This window comes from Syngnathus acus, chromosome 9, assembly GCF_901709675.1.
Source record: "Syngnathus acus chromosome 9, fSynAcu1.2, whole genome shotgun sequence".
NCBI classification, from domain to species: Eukaryota; Metazoa; Chordata; class Actinopteri; order Syngnathiformes; family Syngnathidae; genus Syngnathus; species Syngnathus acus.
Genome location: NC_051094.1, coordinates 17529074 through 17541312, shown reverse-complemented (window position 1 = coordinate 17541312; position 12239 = coordinate 17529074). Strand labels below are relative to the sequence as shown.

The following is a 12239-nucleotide window of genomic DNA, read 5'->3' as shown; positions in this document are numbered from 1 at the left end:
ACTGAACCCCCCCCCCCCCCCCCCCACCAAATCCCATCAATACACAAAAGTGTACATTGAATACAACAACAGAAAAACACAGAGAAAACAAGATAAATAAATGACATGTAGTGTGTAAACACCAATGTAATTTACGCAAAGCCTTTGTCACAAATACAAATGAATAAAGTAAAATAAATAAATAAAAAATACTATTTGGCTAATAACCCATCCATCCATCCATCCATCCATCTTCTTCCGCTGATCCAGGGTCAGGTCGCGGGGCAGCAGCTTTAGGAGGGACTCCCAGACTTCCCTCTCCCCAGCCACGTCATCCAGTTCATCCCGGGGGATCCCAAGGCGTTCCCAGGCCAGCTGAGAGACAGTCTCTCCAGCGCGTCCTGGGTCGTCCACGGGGTCTCCTACCGGTGGGACATGCCCGGAACACCTCCCCACCTCATCTGGCTCCTCTCAACGTGGAGAAGCAGCGACTCTACTCCGAGTCTCTCCCGGATGACCGAGCTTCTCACCATATCTCTAAGGGAGAGCCCGGACACCCTGTGGAGGAAACTCATTTCGGCTGCTTGTATCCGGGATCTCGTTCTTTCGGTCACGACCCATAGCTCGTGACCATAGGTGAGGGTAGGAGCGTAGAGCAACCAGTAAATTGAGAGCTTTGCCTTTTGGCTCAGCTCTCACTTCACCACGACGGACAGGTACAGAGTCCGCATTACTGCCGGCGCTGCACCAATCCGCCTGTCGATCTCGCGCTCCATCCTGCCCTCACTCGTGAACAAGACCCCAAGATACTTGAACTCCTGCACTTGGGGCAGGATCTAATCCTTGATCTGGAGAGGGTATTCCACCCTTTTCCGACCGTGGACCATGGACTCGGATTTGGAGGTGCTGACCCTCATCCCGACCGCTTTACACTTTGCTGCGAACCGCTCCAGTGAGAGCTGGAGATCTCGGCTTGAAGAAGCCAACAGCACCATGTCGTCTGCAAAAAGCAGGGACGCAATGCTGAGGTCCCCAAACCGGTCACCCTCAAGGCCTCGGCTGCGCCTGGAAATTCTGTCCATGAAAGTTATGACAAAGGGCAGCCTTGGCGGAGTCCAACCATCACTGGGAACGAATCCGACTTACTGCCGGAAATGTGGACCAAACTCTGGCATCAGTGATAAAGGGACCGAACCGCCCTTATCAATTGGCTCGGCACCCTGTACTCCCGAAGCACCGTCCACAGAACTTCCCGAGGGGACACGGTCGAACACCTTCTCCAAGTCCACAAAACACATGTGGACTGGTTGAGCGAACTCCCATGCCCCCTCGAGGATCCTGCCGAGGGTGTAGAGCTGGTCCACTGTTCCACGGCCAGGACGAAAGCTACGCTGCTCCTCCTGAAACTGAGGTTCGACCTCCCGACGGACCCTCCTCTCCAGCACCCCTGAATAGACCTTACCAGGGAGGCTGAGGAGTGTGATTCCCCTGTAATTGGAACACACCCTCCGGTCCCCCTTCTTAAAGAGGGGAACCACCACTCCAGTCTGCCAATCCAGAGGCACCGTCCCTGATGTCCACGCAATGTTGTAGAGGCGTGTCAGCCATGACAGCCCCATAACATCCAGAGCCTTTAAAAACTCCAGGCAGATCTCATCCACCCCTGGGGCCTTGTAGTTTTTTAACTACCTCAGTGACTTCGGCCACAGAGATTGGAGAGTCCGCCTCAGAGTCTCCAGGCCCTTTTTCCACAATGGAAGGCATGTCGGTGGAATTGAGGTCTTCGAAGTATTCTCCCCACCGACGCACGATGTCCCGAGTCGAGGTCAGCAGCACGCCATCTCCACTGTAAACAGTGTTGACGGTGCACTGCTTCCCCTTCCTGAGACGCCAGATGGTGGACCAGAATTTCCTTGAAGCCGTCCGGAGGTCGTTCTCCATGGCCTCGCCAAACTCCTCCCATGCCCGGGTTTTTGCCTCAGCAACTGCCGAAGCCGCGTTCCGCTTGGCCATCCACAAGTCCCGCAAGCCAAAACGGCCCGATAAGACTCCTTCTTCAGCTTGACGGCATCCCTTACCGCCGGTGTCCACCAGCGGGTTCGGGGATTGTCACCATGGGAGGAGTTTGGCTAATAACCATGCTTGAAAATTCCCTGAAGAAAGCTACAATAAAGGTTACTCAATATATATTATCCATGATGTGTTGGAAAATTGATGGACTGATTCCAAAAGGAAGCCTGTTGTAGACAAACAGTCCTTTTGTGAGTATCGATAGTTGTGTACTTTTTGGAGCCCTTACATGGCACACTGATTCCAAAAGGAAGTCTGTTGTAAACAAACAGTCCTTTGTGAGTATTGATAGTTGTGTACTTTTTGGAGTCCTCGTCTAACATTGCATCAATTAAAGTGTGCGTGTGCGTGTGCGTGCGTGCGCGTGTGTGTGTGCGTAAGGGGTGGAATGTACAGATATATACCGGTGTGAACCCCAGGAGAACTGCAGGCCCAGACGGAATACCAGGAAAGGTGCTCAGAGGATGCACCAACCAGCTGGCAGGGGTCTTCACCAAAATATTCAACCACTCACTATCACAGGCCACTGTCCCTCCCTGTCTAAAAACATCATCAACACCCATTATCACAAAATGCTTTTGAGAAAGTGGTTGCTCAGCACATCAAAGCAAACCTGCCTACCACACACAACCCCCACCGGTTTGTATACAGAGCAAACATATCCACCGAAGACTCCATTGCCATAGCTCTCCACTCAGCACTAAGCCACCTGGATCGCCAAGGAAACTATGTGCGGATGCTATTTGTTGACTACAGTTTAGCATTCAACACCATCATCCTGGACATCCTCATCAACAAACTGATCCTCCTTGGCTAGCCCATCTTTATCTGCAGATGGATAAAACACTTCCTAACAGACCGCCAATAAACAGTCAGATTTGGGCCTCACCACTCCCCACCATAACATTCAGCACTGGCTCCCCACAAGGATGTGTACTGAGTCCCTTACTGTACTCACTGTACACCCACAACTACACTCCATTCCATCCCTCAAACTCCGTCATCAAATTTGCAGATGACACCACTGTAGTCGGGCTCATCTCAGGAGGAGATCAGTTTGCCAACAAGGATGAGGTTGAGAGACTGTCAGCGTGGAGCCAAGAGCACAACCTTACTCTGAACACCACAAACACAAAAGAACTCATCCTGGGCTTCCCCAACACAGCACAGACATGGCCCCACTCATTATCAACAGCACCTGTGTTGAAAGGCTCCACTCATTCAACCTCCGGGGCGTGCACATCTCCTGGACTGTCAACACGACGACGGTCGTCAAGAAACCACAACAGCAACTCCAGTTCCTGAGAGTGGTCAGTAAAAAACATCTTGAGAAGCAGCTGCTCGCAACCTTTTACCGAACAACCATCAAGAGCATCCTAGCGTACCGCATCATGATGTGGTACGCTGGGCACACTATCGCGAACAGGACAGCGATGCAGAAAGTGATTAAAACCGCTCAGACAATCTCGGGCTGCCCTCTTCCTCTCTATATTTGACAAACCCTTGGTGCCCATCATGAATCTTGTCTATGATCTCTTTTTTCATTGAACTGGGAATAGCAATATGATTACCTCTGGTAATCAACCCCTTTACCAATGACAGCTCTCCTCTCACTTGGTAAAAGTCTTTAATTGACATAGGTACGTATCTGTTTTTCATACTCAGGCCATCCTGACTGAATAAACTCCCTCACTAACTGAAGCTGGGGGTCCTCTGCAGTGTGTTCCTTTATCTTTTTGATTGTTTGCGGGGTAGCTGGGAAATGCCTCAAGATGGAGTCGATGTGTGCAGCGACATTATTACTGTACATGTCATCCCACACCCCTTGAGTAGGACCTCTGGAAAGAGCATCTGCCACAGCTAGTGTCTTTCCGGGAGAATATACAGCCTCTGTGTTAAATCGCATCAAAATCATGAGAAGTCTCTGGCATCTTATGGGAACATTATCCAAGTCCTTGTTGTTCATCAGTGGTACTCAGGGCTTGTGGTCTGTGAGAAGCTTGAAATGTTCCAATGCAAGCTAGAATTTTTCAAAGTTTTCGCATGCCCAAACACTGGCAAGGCATTCTTTTTCTATTTGCGCGGATTGTTTTTCAGCACCTTTGAGCGTCCTGGAACAATATGCAACAGCTTTCTAATCCTCCCTATAAATGCTGGCATCGACAGACACCACTGCCAGTCTGGTTGCATTGTACAAGGTAAGTACAGGTGATGACATTAAAGCCATCTTCAATCTCTGTAATGCTGACTTGTGCAGGTCTCCATTGCCATTCCACTGTCCCTTTTAGGAGCTCATACAGTGGCTGACCTTTGGTGGATAAGTCTGAGAGAAACTCGGTCATGTACATAGTTCACCATTCCCAAGAACCTCCTGAACTCAGATACATTTTGAGGTTGTGGAAAGTCATTCATGCCAGCGACCCTCTTCTCATCAGGTCTGACGTCATTCTTATTTAAAAACATGTCCCAGGAAACAAATTTGCCGCTGTTTAAATTTGCATTTGGTTTTGTTTAATTTTAGACCTGACGCTTGAATCACCTTCAGAACCTTCTCCAGGCATCTGTCTCTTCAGTTTTGCCATGAACAAGGATGTCAACCATGTAGACTTCGGTTCCCTCTAGTCCATAGGTGTCAAAGTCAAGGCCTGGGGGCCAGATACACATCATTTTATGTGGCCCCGAAGACAAATTGTGCATCAACTTCGTCAATACTAAAGTTACAAATTGTCTTCACTTTTAAAAAATACAGATATCGCTTGCAATTTTTTGTTACCATTGATCTTTTAAAAACATTTGAACAGTTTTTACTAGTCTCCGGTTTCAAGCTTAGTTATTTATCAGTTTGTTGACGGTCGTAATGGCCCTCTGAAGGAAACTATGACTATGATGTGGCCCGTGACAAAAATGAGTTTTACACCCCTGCTCTAGTCCTCAAGTCAAGGGTCTCTGCCATTTTCATTTAGAAAATTTCGGGAGCACTTGTTATCCCAAATGCATACCTCCAAAAAGGTGTAATGAAGGTGGTCAGTTTGCAGCTTTTTTCGTTCAATGAGATCTGATAAAATCCACTTGCTGCATCCAATGATGAGAATACTTTTGAACCCGAGAACCTTGGCATAATTTCCTCGATTATTGGCAATATGCACTTCACGTTTTACAGCTCTATTCAATCTTCTTAAGTCTGTGTAACATCGAACCTCTTTTTTTGTTTGGCTTTAGGACTTGACATGATTTTGACAGGTTCTATCTTTAAAAGACCACTTGTTCCAAAAACTGCCTTTACTTGGTCTAATCTCTGGACAAGAGCCATTTTCACAGTTTCTGGTCAGCTCAAAAAGTCAAAGTCAAAGTCAGCTTTATTGTCAATCTCTCCACATGTCAAGACACACAAAGAAATCGAAATTACGTTTCCACTATCCCACGGTGACAAGACATAGTACACGACATACATACATACAAGCAAACAACACAAAATAAAAACAAGAAGGCACAAACAATGAATAATAAGAGCGATGAATAAATAATAAATAAACAAATAAAACAATAAATAAGAGGAGCAAAACGGAGCAAGTGTGCATACAGCAGACAGTCAGAATATAGCGCAAAAGTACTGGACGCTACGCAGAAGGGGGGAGAGAGTTCAGGATCCTAACAGCCTGGAGTATGAAGCTGTTGGTGAGTCTGGTGGTGCGGGAGCGCAGGCTCCTGTACCTCTTCCCAGAGGGCAGAAGATCAAACAAAGAGTGAGCGGGGTGACTCACATCACTCACAATCGTGGTCGCCTTGCGGGTGAGATGGGAGGTGTAAATGTCCTTCAAGGAGGGGAGTGAAGCACCAATAATCTTACCAGCCGTGTTCACTATGCGCTGGAGGGCCTTCATGTTGTAGTCAGTGCAGCTACCACCCCAAACAGCAATACACCTGGAGAGGACGCTCTCAATGGTGCCACGGTAAAATGTAGTCATGACGGCCGGAGGAGCACACGCTCGCCTGAGCTTCCGCAGGAAGTACAGGCGGCACTGGGCCTTCTTCGCCAGTGATGCGGTGTTGGTGGATCAGGAGAGACTAGCTGAGCAGACAACTGCAGTTACCCTCCATTACATACACAGGAACATTGTATTCTTTACCCTGTATACATCTGAGCTTCCCCGCTGAACCGACAAAGGGACTTTTTACTTTACTTAATTTATGGGATGTAGAGAGCCTCTTGGAAGTTCTTTCATTTATAACAGCCACATAAGCCCCTGTATCAATTTTAAATGTGAGTGGCACCTTCTCTATTTGAAGTGTAACAGTCCAATTATACGAGTTGGCCTGCTTGTTGACTTCGCCCAGAAACTGTCCCTCGTTCTCAGTGACTTCATTCACTGCTTTAGTATGACACACTTTTGCCCGCATACAGACAAATGGTGAAAGCATCCAGGCCGGTTCGCAAGCGGGTAAGAGTGTGGCCTGAGGGTGCCTCTGATGCGCTTCGAGACTGCTTTGGCACTACTGACTGGGAAATGTTTAAGCAGGCGGCCACTTGCAACAATCGGACGGACATAGAGGAGTATACTGACTCCCGTTTCATCTTACATCACGAAGTGCATTGATGATGTGACCCACACTAAATTCATCGTCACTCGGGCTAACTGGAAGCCATGGCTGACAGGGGCTGTCCTCAGGCTGCTGAGGGCCAGGGACAAAGCCTTCAGAGCGGGGGAGGAGGCTGGCTTGAGAACAGCAAGGGCTGACCTGTCCCGGGGCATCAAGGATGCAAAGAGGGCATTCTCTTGCAAGATTACCGCCCACTTCAAGGACAGCAGGGACGCACGGAGCCTATGGCAGGGCATTCAGACCATCACGGACTACAAGCCCGCGCCGCAGAGCTGTGAGGGCGACAACCGTCTGCTCAACGATCTGAACCGCTTCTTTGCTCGCTTCGACGCTCAGAACAGCACTTGCCCGCTAAAGACCTCCCCCTCCACACGAGCAGCCCCTGTGCCTCTCTGCCGATAGTGTGAGGAGGGCGCTTGCCGCTATCAACACCCGTAAGGCGGAGGGCCCTGACAACATCCCAGGTCGAGCGCTGAAGGACTGCGCTGGGGAGCTGATGGGTGTCTTCACGGACATCTTTAACATTTCCCTGCAGCAGGCCATCAAGGCTGCCACCATCGTACCTGTGCCGAAGAAACCTGCTCCGTCCTGCTTCAATGACTACCGCCCCGTGGAACTGACGCCCATCATCATGAAGTGCTTTGAGCGGCTTGTCATGGAGCACATCAGATCCATTCTCCCCCCCACCATAGACCCGTTCCAGTTTGCGTACCGAGCCAAACGGTCCTCTGAGGATGCCATCTGCTCTGCCCTCCACTCAGCCTTCACCCACCTGGAGAGAAGGGACTCGTATGTGAGATTGCTGTTTGTGGACTTCAGTTCTGCATTCAACACCATTGTACCACAACGTCTCATCTGCAAACTCGACAAGCTGGGCCTCAGTACCTACCTCTGCAACTGGCTACTGGACTTCCTCTGTCAGAGGCCTCAGGTGGTACGTGTTGGCGACAAAATCTCCGCCAGCATCACGCTGAGCACGGGGGCCCCCCAAGGCTGCGTGCTTAGTCCGCTGCTTTTCACCCTGCTGACGCATGACTGCACTGCAACTTACGGTAGCAACCGCGTGCTGAAATATGCCGACGACACGACTCTGGTGGGTCTCATCACCGGGGGCGACGAGACTCAGTACAGGTTGGAGGTCGACCTTCTGGCCACGTGGTGCAGGGACAACAACCTCCTGCTGAACGTCAACAAGACCAAGGAGATTGTTGTTGACTTCCGGAAGGGTCACACCCAACACCTGCCACTGACCATCGGCGGTGCTGTGGTGGAGAGAGTGAGCTGCGACAGATTCCTGGGGGTGCACATCAGTGAGGACCTCTCCTGATCCACCAACACCGCATCACTGGCGAAGAAAGCTCAGCGCCGCCTGTACTTCCTGCGGAAACTCAGGCGAGCGAGTGCTCCTCCGGCCGTCATGACTACATTCTACCGTGGCACCACTGAGAGCGTCCTCTCCAGTTGTATCGCTGTTTGAGGTGGTAGCTGCACTGAATACAACTTGAAGGCCCTGCAGCGCATAGTGAACACGGCTGGTAAGATTATTGGTGCTTCACTCCCCTCCCTGAAGGACATTTACACCTCGCATCTCACCCGCAAGGCGACCATGATTGTGAGTGATGTGAGTCACCCCGCTCACTCTTTGTTTGATCTTCTGCCCTCTGGGAAGAGGTACAGGAGCCTGCGCTCCCGCACCACCAGACTCACCAACAGCTTCATACTCCAGGCTGTTAGGATCCTGAACTCTCTTCCCCCCTTCTGCGTAGCATCCTGTACTTTTGCGCTATATTCTGACTGTCTGCTGTATGCACACTTGCTCCAATTTTGCTCCTCTTATTTATTGTTATTTGTTTATTTATTATTTATTCATCACTCTTATTTATTCATTGTTTGTGCCTTCTTGTTTTTACTTTTTGTGTTGTTTGCTTGTAGGTATATTGTGTACTATGTCTTGTCACCGTGGGAAAGTGGGAATGTAATTTCGATCGCTTTGTGTGTCTTGACGTGAAGAAATTGACAATAAAGCAGACTTTGACTTTGACTAATGTCCTCTTTTGTTACACTTTTTACATGTACTTTTGTAAGCAGGACATTTACCCCTTTCCTGGCACTGAGCGCCACACCTGCCACAGCTTCTGTTTTTCTTTCTGTCTGTGGCTTTAACTCGTGGCTTGTTTTGTTTTCTCCCATCATAGTTAATTTTTTAGTGCGGACATTATTTTTAAGTCTATAACTTTTACATTACTACCAATTTGGCAAATTACTAAATGAATGTTTGCTGCCATGGCGTGTAGTCTTCTTTTGAGCCTTCATAGCTTTACTTGGAAATTTTAAAGCAAGTCGTCAAATATAATATTTTAAAGAACAGTGCAAATGAAAAATGCTGCAATAATTAAATCTATACCTCAGTTACCATTTCTGCACTGTTTGCATAGTGTGTATTTAAGTCATTTTATTTTTCTTCCAAATTTATATTTTTCACAAAGTTACCCTATGTGCCTTAATTTGCTAACAAGCTGCTAAGAATAGTTTTTTTTTCCGATAGAGTCCCCGAGAAAAAAACAAATACATTTGGTTTTGTCAACAGTGCAAAACATCTACACTGTGTTGATCCGTGTCACAGATCAAGCCAATCCTTTGTTCATGGAAGCATAATCTGTTTCTGTGGTGAAATACATTGAAGAGATGTTAATCATGAAGTGCTCACAGTTATGAGTAAAATATGTGACAGTGTTTGTGGAAGAATATTTTATTGAGTTTTTCAATTTTAAGTGAAAACAATTTTATTTCACTTCATGATTTAACTGTTAAAGATTATGCTCTCCTATGAATCAACTTTCCGATACTGAGTATTTATTAGTTCACAACAGTTACAATTGGCTAAGATGAATTTTCCAAGACATTGAACAAGGGCACCGCATACAAACAATCATCTGACCTTATAGACTTTTATTTCAATTTAAAAATAAATTAAATGTGTGCTGACCTGTTCTAGTTTAAAATGTATGTACGTATTAGAAGGGGAAAAAAAGCAAAGTACATAAGTACATTAAAAATACAATTTTTTTTTTATCAGAAAACAAACCTGATCCAACTGTAAGCATGTATTAGGATTATTGGTGCTTCACTCCCCTCCCTGAAGGACATTTACACCTCCCATCTCACACGCAAGGTGACCACGATTGTGAGTGATGTGAGTCACCCCGCTCACACTTTGTTTGATCTACTGCCCTCTGGGAAGAGGTACAGAAGCCTGCGCTCCCACACCACCAGACTCTTCAACAGCTTCATACTCCAGGCTGTTAGGATCCTGAACCCTCTCCCCCCTCCACCCTCGGCTGCATAACGTCCTGGTCTTGGGCCACGTTGGCTGCCTTGCACTACTCTTCCTGTACATTTGCGCTATATTCTGACTGTCTGCTGTATGCACAATTGCTCCATTTTAACCATGTTGCTCTTATTTATTTATTTATTATTTATTCATTGCTCTTATTTATTCATTCTATGTGCCTTCTTGTTTTTACTTTTTGTATTGTTTACTTGAATGTTTTGTTTGTCCGTGGACCAATGCTACATCGCGGTTTCACTTTTTTTTTTCTTTTTTCTTTTGAAAATTTTTGAAAAAATTCACATATAAGTCGCTCCTCATTATAAGTCGCCCCCCCACCCAAACTATGAAAAAAAACGTGACTTATAGTCCGAAAATTACGGTATATATATATATATATATATATATACTATATATAGTATATATACTATACTATATATATATATATACTATATATATATATATATATATACTATATATATAATATGTAATATGTCTTGTCACCGTGGGGTAGTAGGAAACGCAATTTCGATCTCTTTGTGTGTCTTGACGTGAAGAAATTGACAAAAAGCAGACTTTGACTTTGGAAAAAAAAAATTCTATTGCCAATACATCTATCAGTTGATGTAGATGTAGTTGACGCTAGCATGGTTCCTGTTCCTCCACTCAGTTTAGGTGTTACAACTTTCGTCATAGGAAGGAGGAGCGTCTGAAAAACAAAACATGACATAGGCCGTTAATTTGTGAAAAACATTCTTGTGTAGCCCACTATTAGATGGATTAGATAAAATGATGGCTACTATTGAGGGAATCAATTCAATAAATTTTCTTTTCTCCTTATAAAATGTTTCCTGTGCCACTGGCTGCCCATACAATCCCAAAGCATGATTGATCCAACCCCATGCTTAACAGTTGGGCACAGGTTCTTCACATTAAAATCTGAGCCCTTTCTTCTCTAAACATACACATACACAAACCATTTGCACTCACACTCGCATCTACGGGCAATTGAAACCGGAGTACCCGGAGAAAAAACACGCAGGCATGCGGAAAACATGCAAACTCCGCACAGGAAGGTTGGAGGCAGAATTGAACCCTCCACCTCTGAACTGTAGATACACAAGTAGGTAGACATGATAACCAGGGCTCCACCATGCTGCCCAATTATTATGAGTGTTAGAATAATTGTATGGAGAAGCGCTGGTCGGCCTGACCGGAGGCCTCATATCTTGGCTTAAACAAAGATCTCTGTCTAGCTCCGGAGAGTTCTTAGACTCCCTTCCTTTCTTATCTTTTTGCATGTGCCTGTGAGAGGCCCTCACTAGTTATGAACAGAACACCTTTGTTCTATGTTTTAGTTCAAAAGAAGTTCTTTCTCTTTTAATAAACCTTGTAGTTTTTAGTCAAACTGTTGTTGACCGGGACTGTTTTTCTTTGTTATAAAGTGTTACAGAAAATACATACATGTAGAAGTAGTTGCACATAAGTTATAAAGGTAAAGACCCAATGATTGTCACACACACATCTGGGTATGGCGAAATTTGTCCTCTGCATTTAACCCATCCCCGAGGGGAGCAGTGAGCAGCGGTACCGCGCTCGGGAATCATTTGGTGAAACTCAATGTTTGTTTAAGTAGACTTCATGCAAGTTATCTCACATTTACTTAATGTTTGTTAGTGTTTGCACGAGAGGTATCCGATTATTTACTCATTATTATTATTGTGTGAAACCTAGCAAGAAAGTCTAGTGCATTGTTTTACAGGGACACGGCACTCAGCACGTTTGGAGGTATCTAATCGCAGTCTAGGACGAGGCTGCCAACCAACTAAGAAGAAACTGCACTGCTGGGGTCGCGGAAAGGGCAAGGTTCCATCAGGCCACTTCGTTAGCTAGGCTGCGTTGCTACAGCGATATCTCCCCTCCCTTTAGTGTAGCAACGCCTTTTGTATCCAGGGCAACCCAAAATAAAAAGAGGAGATAGCGGAAGAGGAGCTCAGAATTGGTGGAGGACTGTAACTGGGCCTTCTACGTAATTCTCCTCACGAGTAAAACAAACACTGGTTGTCTTCTCCTCTTTGTTTTAGTGTGTAAAATAATGTCTGATGGTATTTAGACCTGACAATGAGTTTCAGTAATTATTTATCAGTCATCGAAATACAGTTACTTTTAAACATCTCATTGTATTAGTTTGTATCCCCCCCAAAGCTCGGTCAGAATTTTACATTACTTCGTATTCCCCCAAAGCTGGATCACAATTGATCAT

At 46.2% G+C, this 12239-nt stretch overlaps 1 protein-coding gene across 1 annotated transcript in view; it reads right to left on the bottom strand.

Annotated features, from left to right (window-relative positions):
- Positions 1 to 10420: 10420 nt before the first annotated feature.
- Positions 10421 to 12239, bottom strand: part of arrdc1a (arrestin domain containing 1a) — a 38003-nt gene continuing 36184 nt past the window's right edge. Inside the window, exon 8 of the mRNA XM_037259517.1 lies at positions 10421 to 10685. Within this exon, the coding sequence (XP_037115412.1) occupies positions 10648 to 10685 (38 nt within the window). The 3' untranslated portion in view covers positions 10421 to 10647. The remainder of the gene's footprint in view (positions 10686 to 12239) is intronic.